This window comes from Sorex araneus, chromosome 5, assembly GCF_027595985.1.
Source record: "Sorex araneus isolate mSorAra2 chromosome 5, mSorAra2.pri, whole genome shotgun sequence".
Lineage (NCBI taxonomy): Eukaryota > Metazoa > Chordata > Mammalia > Eulipotyphla > Soricidae > Sorex > Sorex araneus.
In genome coordinates, this window is record NC_073306.1 from 94,493,603 (window position 1) to 94,515,615 (window position 22,013).

Here is a 22,013-nt window from a genome sequence, read left to right on the forward strand (position 1 = left end):
AAGGGTGGAACTCACTTACATAGGGCGTGTGTGTGTCCCTGAGTGGCCCCTGGCCCCTTTCTTCTGGACTAGTTCAACGATAATTTAGATGAGTGAAAATAGAAAGTTTAATGTTAGTTTATCCTGTTGGCTAAGAGAATTAGAAGTAGCGGCTAGCCAAAACCCTTTGTATTAATATATAAACTCCAGGTAGAATTTTACTCAGCACTGTAGCACTGTCGTGCCATCCCTTTGTTCATGGATTTGCTTGAGCAGGCAGTAACGTCTTCATTGTGAGACTCGATGTTATTGTTTTTGGCATATTGAATCCGCCACGGGTAGCTTGCCAGGCTCTGCCATGTGGGTGGGATACTCTCGGTAGCTTGCCGGGCTTTCTGAGAGGGACGGAGGAATCGAACCCGGGTTGGCTGTGTGCTAGGCAAATGCCCTACCTGCTGGGCTAATAAGACTTTTTAATTAAAAATGTATTTCTTTAAACTTTCATTTTTTTGACTATTTAGGTCACACCTGGTAGTGCGCAGGGGTTACTCCTAGTTATTCCTCCAGTGCTTGAGGCACCATATGAAATGCTAGAAATCAAACCCGGTTGGCCACGTGCAAGGCAAATTGCCCAGTCTGCCATCATTCCAGCCCCAAGACTTTTTAACATGTATTTTGAGGTGCTAAGCAACAGAAGGGCCGGAGTGATAGCATAGCAGGTAGGGCGTTTGCCTTGCATGCGGCCAACCTGGGTTCGATTCTTCCATCCCTCTTGGAGAGTCTGGCAAGCTACCGGGAGTATCCCACCCACACTGCAGAGCCTGGCAAGCTACCCGTGGCGTATTTGATATGCCAGAAACAGTAACAAGTCTCACAATGGAGACGTTACTGGTGCCCGCTTGAGCAAATCGATGAACAATGGGATGACAATGCTACAGTGCTAGACAAGGATAAATCATTTTGAAAGGATCAATTTAATTTTTGTTTTGTTTTTGGGCCATACTTGGTAGTGCTCAGGGCTTACTCCTGGCTCTTCACTCAGGGATTACTCCTGGTGGGGTTCAGGGGACCATCAGCAGTGCTGGGAATGAGCCCAGGTTAGCTGTGAGTAAGGCAAGTGCCCTTCATGCTATTGTTCCGGCCCTGTCTAGCTAATAATCCTATTCTTTTTTTTCCTCTTTTTTTTAAGCTATGTGGGTCACACCTGGTAATGCACAGGGGATACTCCTGGCTCTGTACTCAGGAATTACCCCTGGCGGTGCTCAGGGACCATATGGGATGTTGGGAATCAAACCCCGATTGGCCGCATGCAAGGCAAATGCCCTCCCTGCGGTACTATTGCTCCAGCCCCTATCCCGTTCTTTTTGGTTGTTGTTTTGTTTTGTTTTTTTTTTTGATTTTTGCTTTTTGGGTCACCTCCGGTGATGCATAGGGGTCACTCTTGACTCTGCAGTCTGGAATTACCCCTGGAAGTGCTCGGGACCATATGGGATGCGGTAATCGAACCCAGGTTGGCTTCTTACAAGGCAAATGCCCTACCTGCTGTGCTGTCACTCCAGCCCCATATCTTCATGTTTCTTTGGAGCATTTGTAAGTCTCTTTTTGGGGTGTGAATTATCACTTTGGTTCCTAATTCCATGGTGGAAGGGTTGACTTCCAAGAGATACTGTGTGCCCTGTGCCGCCTCTGCTGGTTGTGTGCAAGGCCCTGCTGCAGTACTCCTCAAGAGTGCTCACTAGAACAGGTGCGAGCCCCAGCCCCTGAGTTCTGTTCAGTTGTATGAGCTATTCAGCGTGCATTTTGTATTGTATAATAAAAGTCTGAGGAACTTTTTATTATAGTAGTAGCAGTGATTTTTATGATGTTGAAACTGAGTAATTTTCTTTTAAAATAATGTTATTTTAAAATTTAAAATTTACCAAGTTATCCCAACATTTAGAATGTAATTCTAAATCAGAACTTTTATGAATGGTGCTTAAACAATTTTTGACAGTTTTTCAAAACATCTTACAATGGTTTCTTAAATTGGTATCAGTGGGATAGATTGACAGTTAAAAGTTTCGATTGAGGTAAAGCATGAGTGAATAACGCAAGCACAAAATATTAATTACTTAAGATGTATTTAAGTTGACTCATAATTTGGTTCTTCATTTCCAAAATCTTATTAGTGATCTTTCATTTTAAATTCAGTTTTCTATTTGATTTGAAGGTATCAGTTTTTGGAAGAAGCTTTTCAAAATCAGAAAGGTGCAATTGAGAATCTACTAGCTAAACTTCTTGAGAAGAAGAATTATGTTCATTTTGCTGCTACTCAGGTGCAGAATAGGTAAGTACGTTGCCTTAATGCCATAATTTCTCCATAAGGATTAAACACACAGATAAAGTTTGTTTTCCTTCTAAATTAAGCAGATAGAGAAACCAGTTAGAGGGTAGTATAATCTCAGATTGGATTTTATTATTTAATTAAGTAGATTTAATTGACCACAATTGTGATTATTCTGAAATATACATCTTCTATTTTAAAATTTATAAGGCTCTAGTATTCATAAAGCCTTAGTTAACTATATGGAAAGCTATGTAAAGAGGACTGAATTAAAAAATTTAGGGTCAGAGTCTTCACGGAAGACACTGTATAGAGGAGAGAGCTTGGTGAAATTTTTCATCAGCTTTTAAATAGCATTAGGAACATTTAATATTCTTAATTATGGAAATGCACAATAAATTTTGTTAGTAAATCCTCAAATTTTAACTTGTTGCCTTTAAAAAATAAATTTTAAAAAACTTTTTATAAATTGGTTTATATTTCTGAGTAATATAAATTTATTGCATTTATACGTGGGAATGTGTTTTATAATTTAATAGACTGGAACTCTTACATTGAAACAACTTGGAATTATTATAATTTGAATGGAGGATTGTGGGAGAAAGTGTTTTGGAGATCAAACCTAAGCCTCACATATATGAGGCATGTGTTTCAGTGCTGAATAGCTGGCATGATGAAAATCTGAACACGTAGCATGAATATGTTATTCACCAGATTCACAAATATTGGTACTTTTAGATATTGCTAAGATGCATTTATTATCTACTGGAACTCTTTTGAGAAGAAAAAGAAAATGAATTTATGAATGAAATGAAAGTAGTTGTCTTATTCAGACAACAAGATGTAAAACTTAACATCTTAAGAGCTACCATAGGATAATGAAAGCTCCTTAAAGGCAGTGAGTGGATCATAAGTATGGAAGTTTGTGTGTGCATGCACACATTTACACGTGCACATGCACACACATACATGCATGCTTGATGTATGGTTTGTTCTTGTGGAAATGCCTGGTTGTTTTAGTTTATATTACTGTTAGTTATGGGCCATGGTAGCGTGGATAACTGTAGCATTTTATACATTACAGATGGATTCCCTTTCAGAGAAATGATAGTGAGTTGATACATTTTGACAGTCTCCTGGATTTGGATGTTTTATATATATTTTGCATATATGTTCCTAAATCTGTGTAAAGAAATAGAGCAAGAATGTTGTTATAAAATTATAGAGGGTTTGAGAGAGTAATGATTTAGTCATCAGGTGTTTTTTAATTAAAAATTTTATGATGCTTTCCCTTTCACAGACATTCCTTAGATCTATCTCCAACTTTGAAGTGTACATTAAAAATTTCTTCACAGCTAAACATACGAAGGCTTGGTAAAATCCACTGAGAGTTGAACTTTAGCTGTTGTTTGTTTCAGTGAGCTTATAATTTCAGTCTTGGTCAAATCATTTTAAATTTGAGTCCTAACCTTTTAATACCTAAAATCAGCTCTCTTTTTGAAAAAAAATTACACTCATTTTATTTATTTATTTATTTAAATTTATTTTATTGAATCACCATGTGGAAAATTGCAATGCTTTCAGGCTTAAGTCTTAGTCATACAATGCTGAAACAACCATCCCTTCACCAGTGCCCATATCCCACCACCGAAAAAAAAAAAAAACCCAAAAAACCACAGTATGCCTCCCACCCCGCACCCCCCCCCTTATAACTGATAAATTTCACTTTACTTTCTATTTACTTTGGTTACATTCAAAATTTCAACACAATCCTCACCATTATTGTTAGGAGCACCCACTAGAGTCAGACCTGTTGTGAAGGGAAATGAGGTCGCACGGTTTTGGATTTCTGTAATTTAACAACTAAGTCCAGGGAGATTTCTTCCGGATATTGGATCATTGCAAGCTTGTAAATCCCATCTGTGGTCGTCATAATATGGCGTCCCCACGCCCTTCATCCCCGGGAAGGGACAGGCGAGAGAGAGAAATACCTTTCCCCTCCTGGGCGGGCATGGGGTCGCGGCTTGGTTCTCAGGCTGGAGACATTCTGCAAGTAGCTGCCCATGTTGAATTTGGTTCAGCTGGGTCTGGATTCACGCTGTGCAGCTGCAGAGGAGCCGCACATGCGTGTGGCCCCTGGGGTCACATCTCAGCGGAGGGAGGGGCCCAAAAAATTACTCTCATTTTAATCTGGACAAAATTTTCAAGGAAGAACTTAAACGTTGAATTACAAAAGGAAAGGGAAACTTATGATAACTTGAGTATGTTAGAATTATTTATTAAGATATGAAAAATGAAATCAATTTAAGCATTGAAAATATGGGCTATAGTTTACACAGAAGTAGAATGTATAACAGTTGAAACGGCTGTTTACTCCTGTGGTGGGGGAGCCACGTCTGAATGAATGTACCTAGGACTTATTCTTGGCTCCTTGCTTGGGGGGACCACCTGGGGTGCTAGGAATTGAACCTAGGCTGGCCGAAAGACAGGCACCCTACTATGGTTGTACTATGGCTCTGTCCCTTCCCTGGTTGTCACCATTTTATTTATATTGGTGAAATGCCCTTTCTGTCTTGCAAGTAGCAGGGTATTAACTATTACATAGTTATAACCAAAGCTTTCATAGTCCCTTGATCTTATAGTTATTTCTTAAGCATTTAACATTTTAATTCCTTTTAAAGTGAATTGAAAACGTTTAATGCCCTTAGCTGTTCATAATAGGAAACAATTTTGAGAAAAATTATGGAAAGTGGGTTATATGATAACCACATTTGAGTCATTGTTATAAGTGATAATGAATGCTTTTAAGCTTAATTCCTATTTCAAAAGAAGATTATTGGTTGCAGAATTATTCTTTTCACATCAGTTTTTTAAAAGCATTAACATTAAATAGGACTAATATACCAAATTTGACATTAATCAGCAATAAGCAATGCCAGAATTTCTGTATTACATTCATGTCATAGGAACTAAAGGAGATTGCCATCTAGATGAATAAATCAGCTTTTATGATCATAATTTTTTTAATTTTTAAATTTCATTTTCATAAAGTTCACAATAATTGATCACATTCGCTATTTCAACACCAATCCCACCACCATTACACTTCCCAACACCATTATTATTTTGTATTGCTTGTTATGAAGAGTATGAGATTTCTATAAGGGTCTATCACAGTGATTCAATAAAGTAAACAAAAAATAGTATGCGATGTTGCGCAGTGAAAGCAACTGTTCATTCCTGAGTTCTAAAAATATTTTGAATTCTTAAATAATTGGGCCCAGAAACATCTCTGCAGAGAGCTGCTCCATTCTGAGATTCATTTGTGAGTCTCTGGATCAAGGCTGTTAATGCGTTTAAATGGCGTCCGGAGGCAGTTTGTGGGTGCGACAGCCAGGACCCCAGAAGGTCGGGGAGATGGGAAGGGGCAGCCAGTTCTGCTCCTTGTGGCTTGGCGTTTTCAGTCATGGTCCTTCATAGCTGGGTTTTTCAGCAGATTCATTCTCTTGTATGGGTGGCTCCGAATGAGCCTGTGAAGATCAGCCGTGAGGGTGGTGGTGATTGGGAGGTTTGGCCACCAGGGGTTTATTTGGATCAGGCAAGGGACGATGCCTGCTTCCAGCTGAGGCGCCCCGGTGAAATCAGATTGGTGCAAGGTCGGGAGACAGCTCTGATGAGCTGCTCTGGTCGGAGATTCATTTGTGAGTCCCTGGATCATGGCCGTTAATGCGCTTAAATGGCCTATGATCATTATCATAAATTATTTAATACTTAGTTCATTCTTTGCGTACATTCTTGTTTGGGCCACAGTTAGTGGTCAGGCCCACTGAAACACAGGTGTATGTTTTGATAGGTTTAATTTTAATTTGATTTTAATTATGGTTAAGTGCCCACTTGAATGAATTTCTGTAACAGTTGATGATTCTGAGACATAGGATAAGTTGATAACCTAATATGCATTTCTCTTATTCAGGATAAAAGAAGTAAATGAGACTAACAAACGAGTAGAACAGGAAATTAAAGTGGCCATTTTCACCCTTATCAATGAAATTAATAAGAAAGGAAAATCTCTCTTACAGCAGCTAGAGGTACGGTTCAAAACCAAAATAAAGCCAAAACTGCTTCTCTTGGTCTTTAGCTATTTTTAATGTTTATAAAACTATTTTTAGATTGGTTTGGGGGTGAGGGGTGGAATTAAAGTCAATTACAATTTTTTAAATTTTAGATACTAAGGCTTTTTTAAAAGTTATTTTGCAGGCCTACTTAATAATACTGATTTTTAGCTGTATAAATTAAGATAGTGTCCTTAGGAATGAAAATTCTTGGGGCTGGAGTGATAGCACAGCGGGTAGGGCGTTTGCCTTGCACGCGGCTGACCTGGGTTTGATTCCCAGCATCCCATATGGTCCCCCGAGCACCAACAGGAGTAATTCGTGAGTGCAGAGCCAGGAGTAACCCCTGTGCAATGCCGGGTGTGACCCAAAAAGCAAAAAAAAAAAAAATTCTTGATAAAATGTGATGTTAGATGACAAAGCTCCAAGATAGGAACTTAATATAACTTCTACAAATGAAAGTCTATTGGGATTCTGCTGGAATCATTTGTGTTTCACTTTATTCCTAAAATTTTCCACTAATTTGCTGATAAAAATGATGCTCATTTTAAAATTTATAAACTTAAATTAAATTTGCAATAATTTGGTTGTATTAGGTCTTTGCCTATTTTGAGGTTAATACCTACATGTAAGTTTCTGGATGAGAATGTAGTCAACTTGTGAAATCTAAACTGTTTTAATTAAAGGATTATTATATTCTGAAGTAGGCCCTATGACATGGGTTATGTATTCCATGACAATGAATAGAAACAATTTAAACAATGTAAATTATTTTATGTTTTATTATTGTAAGTAAATCTCATCACCAGGTTTTCCCCTCTTCCTTTATTTCCTAGAATACTGTAGATATATTAGATACAATTATATGCAAATAAAATTTGGTCAGTATTAAATCATTTTTTTTGAAACACAATTATGCTATTGAAAGTACTTGTATATATTGTTGAAGTTGGAATCTCTTTCCTGTCATACACCCAGCCAGCTATATTTAATTGCAGTAGATTTTTGTCTTCAAAAAAGGGTGTAGATGGAACATTTAGCAGCAACTCTATTGTACTATAAATACATTTTAACTAATGTTCTTTTTTGTTTCTTAGGATTTTTGAGTCATACCCAGTGGTGCTCTGGGGCCCCACTCCTGGGGGATTTGAGGGAACATGCAGTTAGCCAGCATTTGGTGCTGGGGCAGAACCTGGGCCTCCACATGCCAGCCATGGTCTCGAGCCCTTGGTGCTGTCGCCACAGACGATATGTTTTTGTTTGATATGTTTGATATGCTTAAATCTTTTCAAGTCCTTTTGAATTAAAAGATGCCCCTTAACAGTATAAATATGTAGTGGTTAGTTAGCCTCATGCTTCTAGCATGCTGATAATTCAAAATTTTTCCTATGCAATCTGTTTTTAGACTATAAAATAAAGCCTTTACTAATGCTTTTTAATCAGAGGGCTAATTTCCAGAACATCACTTGAATACTTTTTATACATTAACATTATAAAATAAGCAACTTGTTTCATTTGGGAAAAATCGAGTTAGTTTTGTAAGAAAGTGGCCCAGTCACATGTTGAGTGTCAGAGTGTCCTTAGTTCGTGCATGTGCTCTGAAGTCAGCTCCAGAGAGCGGCTTGTTTTCCTGCTGCAGTATTTCCCCCAAAATTGGTCTTGCCTCTAGCCTTGTTTATTCACTTATTCGTTATGAATTTGTATCACATTATAAAGTTTCCTCACTCCTCTCTGAGAGCCCTGTAATTTTTCTCACTGTCTTTAGTGGAATAAAGATGAGATTTTAAATTCATGCCTCACCAATAGATGGCACTGCTAGCACAAAACTTCTTGGAAAAGTATAGTGAGAGCAAGGCTACTCTGAAAGTTTCTGAAAGTTAGGTAACTATGCCTCAGCTTCTGTATTAGATTTGTCTAATGAAAAGTTCTTTTTTTTCTTTTCCTTTGCTTTCTGGGTCACACCCAGGGATGCTTAGGGGCTACTCCTGGCTCTGTACTTAGGAATCACTCCTGGCGGTGCTCAGGGGATTGAACCTAGGTCGACTGTGTGCAAGGAAAATGCCTTACCAGCTGTACTGTTGGAGTACCTCTCTGATGAAAAGATCTTAAACTTAAAACAAGTTTGTTTTTTTAATGATGGAGGAGAAGACACCAACTAACACTTATTTCTTTATGTGTAATGGCTTCTGCAAACTGGAGAACGCTTTCACCTTTGCCACTGAGCTCTCCTTTGATCATAGACTCATTAAATAGTGACAAGCTATTAACTTAGTACTACTTAGAAGAATGTGGGCATCTGTTTTGTAAAATATTGCATAAATGTGATGGAGATTGCGAATTTGTTACCATCCTTTACATAGAGAACTCTCCAGTGACCCGCTCGCTGTTTTTCAGAATGTGACGAAAGAGAGACAGATGAAGCTGCTGCAGCAGCAGAGCGACATCACCGGACTCTCCCGGCAGGTGAAGCACGTCATGAACTTCACCAACTGGGCCATTGCCAGCGGCAGCAGCACAGCGCTCCTGTACAGCAAGCGGCTGGTGAGTCCCACGGCACGCGCTTGCTTGGGCATTGTCTGCATTCAGCCAAGGGGATTTTGAATTTGGTGACTAATTGCCAGCACACCAAGTTCTAAAAAATTTCTGCCACTCAAAAAAATTTTCTTGACACCCCCTCCCCCGCCCCCGACCTGGACTTACAATAATTGGTCTGATTTCTCTACTTTGTAGAATATCATATTCACGTAATCATGGTGCTTATCACTGTGACGGAATGCAAGCATGTCATTTAGTTTAGCTAACTTTTCAATCACTGCTGTTTCCTCAGACACTGGGGGTACATGAGGTTTTATATCTTTACCTTGTATGCTTTCTCAAGTGATGCTGAATTTTAAGACTAATGAGACCTTCTTTCCCCCTTTAAGATTACTTTTCAGCTGCGCCACATTCTGAAAGCGCGGTGTGACCCTGTCCCTGCTGCTAATGGAGCCATACGTTTCCATTGTGACCCCACCTTCTGGGCAAAGAATGTAGTCAACTTAGGTGAGAAACATTGAATTTTATGAGTATAATTTGAAGCAAATATAAGAAAAAATCTAAAGCAAACTTGAGAAGCTTAGTTTCTTTAACTTTTGCATAAACTTCTTTCTTCACTAAAAACTCATCAAAGCTATATTATATTTTTAAGAATGTTGACTCTCTTGTATCACTGTCATTGTCAGACAGTGATACAAGAGAGTCAACATTTGAGTCTCTTGTATAGTTATATTTAATGTGTAGCATAAGCAAATAAAACTTTATTCTCTTGGAGAATTTCTGAGCCTTTTAGCAGTTTGACTATTATACTGCATTGTCCTCTGGAGGATCACCTTCAAGATGCTGATGGTCTGAAAGTCAGGTTCAGAGAAATATTTGAATGCCTACTCTTCAAATGGAAAAGAAATGGACATTGCTTTTGTTAACTTCACAGTGTGGACCTAAGGACTAAAGCTATAAGTTACAAAGAGGCAAATGGAACCATTTAAGACAAAACAAAAGCTTCCCTACAAACTGAAACTGTATACAGCTCGAGTAAACTTATTTTCAGAATAGTCAGGTTCTCATCATTGGAAGTTCTAAAGCAGAAGTGCCTTGTATTGTGTTTTTTAAAACAAAACAAAACCTGAAAATTCAGGTTTGCCTATAGCTTTAGAACGCCATCTGGAAACTTTTTTTGTTCTTGTTTTTGCTGTTTGGGTCACACCCAGCGATGCTCAGGGGTTACTCCTGGCTTTGCACTCAGGAATTACTCCTGGCGGTGCTTGGGGGACCATATGGGATGCCAGGGATCGAACCCAAGTCGGCTGCGTGTAAGGCAAGTGCCCTACCCGCTGTGCTATCGCTCTGGCCCATGGAAACTTTTTGTATACCTGAAGTGTAGCTTTTATATTTTATAGGATTGTAAAACAAAAAAGCAAAGAATAAAGAAATTTAGATCTTTTGTGGTCTGCACAGTCAATACTTAACCGTCCGTCCTGTTGTAGATGTAATTTACTAATTCAGTTTTAGTTCAGCATTCCTGAAATTTGCCTCTTGTTTTAGAAAGCTGTGTTCTCTGAGCAATAAAAGAAACTCCTATACTTCTAAGAATTGAGGCCCTTAAAACATTCAACATTTTCAGAAAACAAAGTTTTGTGGCAATGCAGTACTCTACCATATACATTTTGGCAATTCCAAGGCACATTACAATCTTGAGTATCCTTGAATTTTGTCAGAGGAGAATCGATTTGGACTGGCTAGATGGGTTGCCTCCATTATCTCCTAGGGTCTGTTTTTCTTTAATTTTCTGTACAGTAAGAATAGATACAGATAATATTAAAGTCAATAATAACCAAAGCTTAGTTATTTGACTTGTCATATTGAAAACTTCTAGTTCACATCCCGATTGTACTGTTGGAAGATATGAGTGCTGGTAGTTTTGAAGAGGAAAGTAGTGAATATTCCATAAATTAGATGATTTTGTTATTTGAATATAAATTATTTTTATGTTTTGAATCTTTCAGGTAATTTAGTAATAGAGAGTAAACCGGCTCCTGGTTATACTCCTAATGTTGTAGTTGGGCAAGTTCCGCCGGGGACAAACCATATTAGTAAAACCCCCGGGCAGATAAACTTAGCCCAGCTTCGACTCCAACACATGCAACAGCAAGTGTATGCACAGAAGCATCAGCAGCTGCAGCAGATGAGGATGCAGCAGCCCCCCGCATCTGTGCCCACCACCACCACCACAACCCAGCAGCACCCTCGGCAATCAGCGCCTCAGATGTTACAGCAACAGGTGAGTGCTGGCCTCGGAAAACCTCAGGCCTGTTTCTGGAGGCAAGTCCGAACAGTGGTCCTGGCTCAGAGCAAGAGCACTCTGGGTAAGTACTGTGGGCCCTGTGTATTGCTCGCCTAGTGTGACCACCAGCAGCGCCTGGAGCGATTCCAGAGTGCAGGCGTGGCACAGGCGTAGCTGATGGCTGTGGGCTGGCTCCTGTCCAGACTTGTAGGTACAACCATGGCAGTAGACAGTGGCTTTCACCCAGCTCCACCTGCTGACCACCAGCACTGGTCAGATGGACAGCTAAAGAATGCTGAACTTGACATTTTGGAGCTATTAGCTCAAAGTTCCAAGTATAAATGTTTGCTCCCAGGAATGGGAGAGATGCAGGGAATGAGAAATACAGTGCTAAACAAATAAACTCACTAGAACTTTGTCAGTATGTAACTTTCTACTCTATCAGCTCTTTTAAATTGTTAGTTTTATGCTGGAGGAGGGGTGGGCAACCCCAGTGGTGTTTGATATGAGTCATTGGTGTTGCCACAGGTGAGGCAAGTGCTTATCCTGTGTCTCTCCAGCCTGCTTATATATCAGCTTTGTTTTGTTAGTCACACGGTTCTTTTGGATCAAAGAATCAGATAATTTCTTCCTAAAATTTATCAAATTCTTCAGGCATTTGTTCAGATTAGAGTTTCTTAAAGTTCACTTGATTACTTTTTATTATATCTGTTTTGGGGCCATACCTAGCAGTGCTCAGGGCTTACTCTTGGCTTTGTACAGGCATCACTCCTGCAGACTTGAAGGACCATCTGGGGTACAGGGTATCGAGCCTGGTCAGGCAAGCACCTTACTTACTGTACTATCTCTTTGGCTCATCACATTTTGGCTCACTACTTTTGACCTGAGAAATTTTTATGCAATTTTACTTTTATAAACTTGATGTTCAAATCAGATGTTTACTTAACAATAAATAATAAATTTATTTTAAAACTAATTCCCTGATACCCCACATAAGGTTGGGACCCATAGTTTAAGGTGTGAGGGCTTATAAATCACTCCCATCCCTGAATCTCTCCTGCTCTGCCCTCCCCTGCACTAACCAAACCAAAATATCAATCCAGTGTTCAATAAGTACATATTGATAGGCCTCAAATAAATATGAATATACTTAGGGATGAAAAGAATCTTTGCCACTCTGTCCTGATGAATTATTTTACCATGGCATTATAATTGAAAGATAAATTTATTTTTGAAATACTGTTTCAGGACTGGGGGGTGGGTTGGAAGGATAGTACAGATGACCAGAGTTTGATCTCCATGGACTCTGGCCCCTGGGCCCTGGGCCCTGTCAGCTGTATTACTGGTAAACCCCATCAATGCCTTACTGCTTTTGTTGGCGTTATTGCTCCATCACTAGACCTGAGCACTGGACCCATCAGGCCTGTGTGGCTGGACCGGAAATCTCGGGGGTCTCGCTGTGTGTCTCTGTCTCTGTCTCCCCATCCCTTACTACCGCTTGCCTTCTACTTAAGAACATTTCCCCTCCTTTAGAAGGCAGATGGAAAAGAGAAGGGATCACTAAGAAAATGATGGCTGGAGGAACCAGTTGGGATGGGAGATGCATGCCGAAAGTAGTTAATGGACCAAACATGATGACTTCTCTGTGTTGTAAGCCATAATGCCCCAAAGTAGAGAGAGAGTATGGGGAATATTGTCTGCCATGGAGACAGGGGGAGTCTGGGAAAGGGGGTGTATACTGGGTATATTGGTGGTGGGGAATGTGCACTGGTGGAGGGATGGGTGTTTGATCATTGTGAGATTGTAACCCAAACATGAAAGTTTGTAACTATCTCATGGTGATTCAATAAAATTAATAAAATTTTAAAAAATAAAGAACATTTCCCCTCCCTATCTCTTTATAAGACAATCAGTGCATAAATGCATTTTATCTTTTTTGTAGCCTCCAAGATTGATCAGTGTGCAGACAATGCAGAGAGGGAACATGAACTGCGGAGCCTTCCAAGCGCATCAGATGAGGTTGGCGCAGAATGCCGCCCGCATCCCAGGGATACCCAGGCACAGCGGCCCGCAGTACTCCTTGATGCAGCCGCACCTCCAAAGACAAGTATGCCTAGAGTTACATTTGTAAGAATCATGAAATTTTCAAACTCAAACACATCATCTTTTGTTATCAACGTGTGTGTGCGGTGTGTGCTAGCATGTGTGTGACCTTCCAGTTCACTGCTACCTCTGACTTAATTAATGTCATGTGCCTCAAGGTACACATACACATAAAATTTGTATTCTATTTTTAAAGAACTTTGTTCTGATAAAAATCAAATATATGCTGATAGAGAACTTCTGAATCTAATCCAATCCATTTTGCAAAAGTGGAAGATAAAGGTGCATATTATTGACTGACTATCTTGAATTAAGGGAAATATCAAGTTTACAGTAGTTTCCTGGAATTGTTCCTCTGCTCATTAGTGCTACATTTTGAGTCTAATTAGGGGGACATGGACATAAACTGCTGTTCTGTAGTTTATTAAGTTTTTGTGTCAGTATAGTCACTAAATGCCCTTTATAGAGTAAACATACACCTATTCTTAAAAGTAAGAGTAACTAATGATTCATGTTTTCACTTATTTATTTGTTTGTTTGTTTGTTTTAATTTTTGGACCTGACCCATGGTGCCCAGGGGTTACTCCTGGCTCTGCACTCAGGAGTCACTCTGGTGGTACTCTGGGAACCAAATAGGATGCTGGGGATCGAGCCTGGGTCAGCAGTGTACAAGGCAAACGCCCTACCTGTTGTACTACTATACTATCACTCCAGCCCTTCATGTTTTCTTTTCTTTTTTTTAAATTTTTTTTTGTTTTTAAGCGTTTTGGGTCACACAGAGCAATGCACAGGGGTTATTCCTGGCTCTGCACTCAGGAATTACTCCTGGCGGTGCTCAGGGGACCATATGGGATGCTGGGATTTGAACCCAGGTTGGCCGCTTGCAAGGCAAACGCCCTACCCGCTGTGCTATCGCTCCAGCCCCTCATATTTTTTTTCTCTTTTTAAAATAGATTTTGTTTGTTTACAATTGACTTGCAAGAAATTTTTTGTTTTTGTTTTGGGGCACACCTTACTGTGCTAAGGCTTCTTCCTTGCTCTGCTTAGGATCATGTGGAGTTCCAGGGATCGGCTCTCGTCAGTCGTGTGTACAACAAGCACCTGGTCTACTACACTGTCAGCTTAGCCCCTCGGGCATGTTGCCTGATCTTTGAATATATTTTATATATTTTTTTGAATATATTTTTATAGAGAACATATAAATATAGGGGTCGGGACAATATTACAATGGCTAAGGCTCTTGCCTTCCATGCAGCCAACCCAGGTTCGATCCCAAGTGCCGCCAGAAGTAATTCCTGAGTACAGAGCCCAGATAACCCCTGAGTACCACCTCTAGATTGGCCCACCCCAAACCCCAAAAATTGAAAGAAAAAGGAAATTTAAATATAATACGAGCCTATTTTTAGGTAGGATTCTGCTTATAATATACTGAAGTTCATTTTATAATTGTTAGGTTGATTTTTTTTTAATTGAATTACTTTGTGTTACAAAGTTACAAAGATAAATTTTTGATTGAGTTTCAGGCAAGCACTCTGCCTGATATACTGTTTCTCCTGGACCTTTGATATATCAGTTTTTAATGTGATGTTTGGTTTTGCTTTTTACTTTGTGATAATTGGGAAATTTAATTTATAAATGTGTAAATCAATTAAATCAGGAGTAAAATAATTGTTTTCAATTCTTTGAAAATATTCTAGGTTATAAGCTGAACTTGAAATGAACCATACAGTCTGGTCTGTTCACTTTATAATCATCAAATAGCAGAACCTATTCAAAGACACTATCTAGCTCTTAGAGCCACTTTTTCTTTAACTTGACATCTTCATTTGCAGTTGCATCTCCTTTGCTTATCTTGGGTGCTTATTTTCATCTGTACTAGAATCTGATCAGGAAGGGTTCAGAAGTATGCTGTTGTTTCTTCAGGGGAAAGGGCAATTGAGAAAGTACTCGTGGGAAGATCACCCGCATAACACTGAATACTATTCAGAATGCGGGTTCTTGTTTTTAAAAAGGTGCACCCGTGGGGCTGGAGCAATAGCACAGCGGGTAGGGCGTTTGCCTTGCACGCAGCTGACCCGGGTTCGAATTCCGGCATCCCATATCTGAGCACCGCCAGGGGTAATTCCTGAGTGCAGAGCCAGGAGTAACCCCTGTGCATCGCCGGGTGTGACCCAAAAAGCAAAAAAAAAAAAAAAAGGTGCACCCTTGGGCCAGAGCACTAAGACCACGTTGCCTTGTTTGCAGTTGACCTAGGTTTGATCCCTGGCACACCATGTGCTCCCCTGAGCATCATCAGGAGTGATTCCTGAGTGCAGAGCCAGGAGTAAGCTCTGAGCGTTCGTGGATGTGGCCCTAAAACAACTAAATAAAAATTATAAGAAAAATAAAAGAGGTACATCTTTGGAGAAGTGCAGAAACAGAATCAGATCTAACCAATTCAGGAATATTGACATGAGGCTTCTGCATATATCGCTGAATATCTAATATCTAATACTTCAATTCATATGACTTTTACACATTATAGTAATATCCAAAGGATATTACTTTGGATATTATCCATTTATTGTCTTAAATGTTGTGACACAACAGTCATAGTGAGAATGAAGTGTTACATTTCTAAATCACAGGCATTGTTTTGCCTATTATGAGTAATTGTTTTGCCTAGTATAATTATTCAGTGTAATTGGCTCCACTTGTAAATTCATTGCCCTTCCCCACTTTTGACTAAATAACACAGTTACATGACTTTCTAAAATTTTTTATGTTTTGGTTTTGGGCCACACCTGGTGTTGCTCAAAGTTACTCCTGGTTTTGCACCAGGAATTGCCCCTGGCTTTGTGTGGAGACCATTTGGATGCTGGGGATGGACCCCACTCTCTACCTGTTGTGGGAGCACCTAAGCCCCAGAACTGAGTATAATAGGATTATGCGTGCATCATGATTCAGTGTTTGTATGTAGCAAAATGGCCACCACAAGGGAGTCTGGTGAGTATCCATTTGTTCTCCGCCTAGTTCCAAAAGCATTTTTGGGGTTTGTTACTGTTGTTATTGTTCTTGTTCTTATTTTGATGAGGACTTGTCAACTTTTTGATGTGCAGTCAGATTTTATTAGTGCAGTCACCATGCTTTATATTACATATCCTATGCCTTAATTTCTTTTATAAATGAAAGTTTGTGGGCTGGAGCGGTAGTATATTGAGTAAGGTATTTGCCTTGCATATAGCCAACCTGATTTTGATCACTGGCATCCCATGTGGTCCCCAAGCACCTCCAGGAATAATTCTTGATTGCAAAGCCAGGAGTAACCTTGTTGGGTGTGGCCCAAAAACCAATAAGTGAAAGTTTGTGTCATTTTAACTTACTTTCACTTTAAAATGACAGAAAAGTCAGAGAGGAATATATGCAGACTGGTAGATTTTCTGGCTAATGTTTGAAGTTTGAGATATTCAGACCATTTGTTTAAGTAGTCTTGGTACTGAAATAAGAGTTTAGTCACCACATTGCAGACTGGAAATCATGGGCAAGATCATTTTTATCTCAATACTACCCCAAAATGAATAGGTTTGTCTTGACTACCTCTTTTCCTGTCTGAGTTTAAGAAGGCCTTCTGTTTCTCTGCCACCAGATTCAATAACGCCGTCTTCTGTCCTTCCAGCACTCGAACCCAGGCCATGCTGGCCCCTTCCCTGTGGTGTCGGTGCACAACACCACCATCAACCCGACCAGCCCCACCACAGCCACGATGGCAAATGCCAACCGAGGGCCCACCAGCCCATCTGTTACAGCAATAGAGCTCATCCCCTCAGTCACCAACCCGGAAAACCTCCCATCGCTGCCAGATATTCCACCCATCCAGGTTTGTGTCTGACACTGTGCCAAGTACATAGCTCTGTTTCTCAGGAGGACTCGGGGCCAGCAGCTTGGTGGGATTTCTAAAGAGCAAGGGGCACAGCTATTTGGAATTTTTGAAAATTTCATGTACTGGTACCAGCTCTGGACAGGATAAAATATTTGAATTTTTAAATGTTACGTGTGTAATAACAGTTCTCGTCAGTATTCACGAATTATGGGGTGTCAGTTGTTCCGTTTCTCATACTTGCTAATGGGTGAAACTTGGGTTAGATTAGAAATCCCCAGACTTAAGTGTCCTCCTACCCCTTATCAGAAAAGCAAATGTCTTGGTGCCCTTATGGAAATCAGCCTTAAGAGACACAGTGTGTATTTACATCTCCCGTTTCAGTTGAACCCCAGATGAAGACTAATCCTGGGTGATAGTGTCCACCTGGGAAACCCCGACTTAGACACACTCCAGGTGTGAGCCAAGATCCAGAACAGAAATCCAGGACTCAGGTGGAATCTTTGCCAGTCTTTTGACCAGAAAGGGTTGCCAAAGAACGGGGATGAGAAAGGAAGAGATTGGAAGGGCGAGGGATCAAGCATTTGGGGACTATACTAAGGAAGAAAGATGGAAACAGAGGAGAGGAGGAGGTGGAATGTGAAGGCACACTGTCCCTTTCACCTATAATATTTTCCTGAAGAAAAGTATCTTTCAATGCATTATGGAGCTTCATGAATTCATTTGAATTCAAAGCATTTTATTTTTAAATGTCTTAAGTCTTTGAAGGTTATTCTGAGTCATCTAATGTTACTGTAGTGAGTTACAGTAACTATGAGAACCAAGTTTAGTAATGATATCTTGACTATATAACTGAGGCTTAATATTTTAAGTTTTTATTTTGGTTACAAATGCATATTTTAATTACATAAGTACATATTTTTTATTTAATTTAAAGTATTTTAAAATTTAAAATAGTATGCCCCATTAAAAGGCTTTATTAGAGTTGTAAAGGCTATTTCTGTAACTTGATCCTGTTTGAAAATTCTGAACTCCTTGAGTTAATAATCTGACCATGTTCCTGATATTAGGAGAAATCTTTCTTGCCTGTTACGTACCTGTTGTTTTTTTTTTTGTTTGTTTGTTTGTTTGTTTTGCTTTTTGGGTCACACCCAGTGATGCACAGGGGTCACTCCTGGCTCTGCACTCAGGAATTACTCCTGGCAGTGCTTAGGGGATCATATAGGATGCTGGGGATCGAACGCAGGGCAGCCTCATGCAAGGCAAATGCCCTACCAACTGTGCTATCACTCCAGCCTGTACCTGTGTTTTTACAGAGTACTAGACTAGATAAAATGAAGAAATTAGGAATGTGTCCATAGACTATAAAATTTCTAGTCTAAAAGATTATTAATTTGCAAAACTCTTTTACAGGCAGTTCAATGCTTGAAAGCATGTCATATGCTTTTCAATATCTCTGTAGTATGAACGAGAGATTAGCGATTTTATCAATCAACGCCATTGGGCTACGCTAGCACATGATAGGGACGAATGGAGACATTACTGGTGCCCGCTCGAACAAATTGATGAGCAGCGGGGTGATAGGTGATTATTCAACCAGTAAATAGAAAAGTAAGAATGCAAATTATCAGTCTAGTTCTCTCTCCATTGTCCACTAAGATAGTCGGTTTGAATTCCATGCCTGGGGAGTTACAGATCTAGAGTATTAAGGAGTCAGTTCCATTTTAGAAAGACCTAAATGCATGTGCAAGCCTTGGGCATGAGGAGGACGAGAACAGTGGCCAGAGACAGACAGCACTGCCCAGGACATTGGCCTTGAGCTTAGGCGCTGGTGTTGGGTTTCTGGCGCCACATGTGTCTCGCTCACTGCAGCCCCTCAGAAGCCCTGGGGTGCCCTGAACTATCGGGTCTTGTCCCAGTTGAGGGAGAACCTGAAGTAGAACCCCTGTCCCAACCCTTATGCTGGGGCAGTCCTTAAAAGGAAAAAGTAAGGATAGGAGAACTCTGTCTTCATTTTCTTTCTTTCTTTTTTAAACAAAAGGTGTTTTATTCCTCTTCGCTATATTGAAATATATTTTACATACCCTAAAGTTGAATCACTTCAAAACATACAGTGAGGGCCACAGAGATTGTACAGGGCTGTGGCACTTGCCTTGCATGCCACCAACTCTGGTTTGATCCCAGGCTTTGCATATGGTCCCCTAAGCACAGCCATAAGTGACCCCTGAACATAACCAGCTGTTCCCTGCCAGTTCTTTTTTTTTTTTTTTTTTTTTAAATCTCATACAGTGCAGACATCACTACAGTCTACTTTGGAACATGCTTAGGGGCTAACGATATAGTACAGTGGATAGGGTGATTGCTTTGCATGCGCCAATGCTGATTGGACTTCTGGCAACCTGTATGGTCCCCTGAGCACAGAACCAGGAGTAGACCCTGAGGACTGTCAGGTGCTGCCCAGAAACAAAACCATGTTTATCGCCCCAGAAAGAAACCTGTGCATCTTACTTCGCATTTCCACTCCCTCCCTCTCTTCTTGAAGGTTTGCATGGTTTGGTTACCTAGTAGTCATGGGTGAAACCTCTTCATGTTTGTATTCAGTGTTTTTATATACCACAGTTGTAACTAGGAGGAAGTTACTGTTGCATTTGAGAGAATATAAAGAAGTCAAATAAGGCATCTAAATGTTACTGCAGTTTATTTGTTCATAGCATTTTTTGAGCTTTGACTATCACAACAAATTAAAACTGTTGACAGCACATCCTTTAATTTTCCAAATGCATATTTTATTGCATTAATACTCCTTACATACAGTGTGGGATTTTTGGAGAGTCGGGGTGGGGGGGGCATACGAGCAAGGCTCTGGGGTACTCCTGCCTCTCTGCTCAGAAATCACTCCTAGTGGTTTCAGGGGACCACGTGGGGCCAGGGATTGGACCCTGTTGGCTGTGTCAAGGCACGCGTCCTACCCACTGTACTATCAGCTCCAGCCCTTAAACACATTGTGGTTTAGTAAAGCAAAACCTATTAAAGCACATAATGCCGAATGAAGTAAAAATCAATTTAAAGAAGTATATTGCAGTTGGCAACATTAAAATAAAGGTTCTTTGAGCATTACATGAAAACATTAAATTTCACATTTTGACAGTGTGATAGCAGTTTACAGAAATAGATTTCATTTTGGTTGCTGTAATTTTTCTTCTTTTAGAGTGGGAAAGCGGGGACATACCCAGCAATGTTCAGGGTTACTCCTGGCTTTGCACTCAGGACTTGCTGGTTTTGGGCTCTTGGGACCATACCCATGCCAGGCCAGGAGTTGAACCCGGGTTGCTGCATGGAAGGCAAATGCCCTGCCTGCCATACTGTCTCTCTGCCTCCAATGGCTGCTGCATTTCCGTGCCAGATTATTACAGCTTCTCTTTGGAATGTTGAATTGTGTCTTCCAAATAGCACTATTTTGGGGAAGATTTTTATCAAGAAATAGCAATATAGGAACCAGAAATACAGTACAGCAGGGAGGGTGCTTGCCTTGCACGTGGCCAGCCCACGTTTGATCCCCACCATTCCATATGACCTGAGCACTGCTAGGTGTTGACAGCCCCCCGACCCCCCCAGAAAAAAGCAAGCCACCCACAAAGAGATGTCAGTACAGCAAGATTCTGGAAATTTAATAATATTATGGCATAGAGAACAAATAGCAGGTGCTGTCCCATCACTTCCCTGAAGCTAGTCACTAGCACACGGAGAGTGATTAGTCCATTTTTAATTTTTTGTATGTGATTGTAAAGGTTTGTCCAGTAGCATTCTTTGCTTGTGTCTGTCCTGTTTTCCAAACACCTTTGTTGAAGAGAAACTTGCTTTTTACTGTATAATCTTAGTTTCCAGGTGCAAGGCAAGCACCCCATATGCAATACTCTCACTCTGGTCTCACTTTTTTGTATTTTAATTTTTATGACGAACAGTTTTCTAATAACGTTGTGTTGTAGTCTTTAATTACATTTTTTTTTGGTATGTACTATCATATCATCTGCAGCAGTTATAATTGAGGGGGTTGTTGGGGTTGGACCATGCTGCCTGATGTTGCTCAGAGCTTCCTCCTGCCAGTACTCGAGATACCATATGTGGTGCCGGGGATCTCACTGGCATCAGCAGTAAACAAGACAAGAACTTTAATCCCTACTATGTGGTCCCACATAATAATTGAACATTAAAAAAAAATTAAATCCTCTTATTTAAAACTTATGCCTCTAATACAAAGTAGATATGGTAATGTGGAAAGACTTATTCCTAATTTTGAGAAAAAGGCTTTCAACTTTTTGCTATTGGATATACTAGCTTTTTTGTTTGTTTTTGGGTCACACCCACTGGTGCTCAGGACTGACTTCTGGCTCTTCATTTAGGAATTCTGGCCATAGTCAGGGGACCATATGGGGTGCAGGGGGTTGAACCTGGCTTGGCCTGAATGCAAGGGCAAGTGCCCTACCTGCTGTACTATCTTTCCAAACCCTGAATTTATGAGCTTTTGGTTTATGTTATCTGGCTTTTATTTTACTGAGATGTTCATAGATAGGTTTTTCATTTTTTATGGGGGTCGGAGGGTATACTCCCAAGCAGTGCTCAAGGACGTAGTCCAGGGGCTACTCCTGCTAATTCTCAGCCAGCCTGGCTGGTAGCTCCATGCAGGGCCCAAGGATGTGGTGGTGCTTTAGCCCTGCAGTGCCAGAGACCAGTGGGGACACACACAGTGCTTCGGAGGTGGCATAGTGCTGAGGATGAGCCTGCACGCTCCTCCTCTAGCTCCTGTGCTCTCTCCCAGCCCTT

General features: G+C 40.3%; 1 protein-coding gene across 2 annotated transcripts in view; it reads left to right on the forward strand.

Moving 5' to 3' along the window:
• The window catches only part of TRIM33 (tripartite motif containing 33), a 115,744-nt gene that overhangs the window by 67,257 nt on the left and 26,474 nt on the right, over positions 1-22,013 (forward strand). For both annotated transcript variants that reach the window (XM_012934423.2, XM_055138069.1), the window contains exons 5-11: positions 2,189-2,305; positions 6,276-6,390; positions 8,809-8,955; positions 9,339-9,456; positions 10,956-11,230; positions 13,176-13,340; positions 16,992-17,192. In XM_012934423.2, coding sequence (XP_012789877.2) covers positions 2,189-2,305; positions 6,276-6,390; positions 8,809-8,955; positions 9,339-9,456; positions 10,956-11,230; positions 13,176-13,340; positions 16,992-17,192 — 1,138 coding nt within the window. The remainder of the gene's footprint in view (positions 1-2,188; positions 2,306-6,275; positions 6,391-8,808; positions 8,956-9,338; positions 9,457-10,955; positions 11,231-13,175; positions 13,341-16,991; positions 17,193-22,013) is intronic.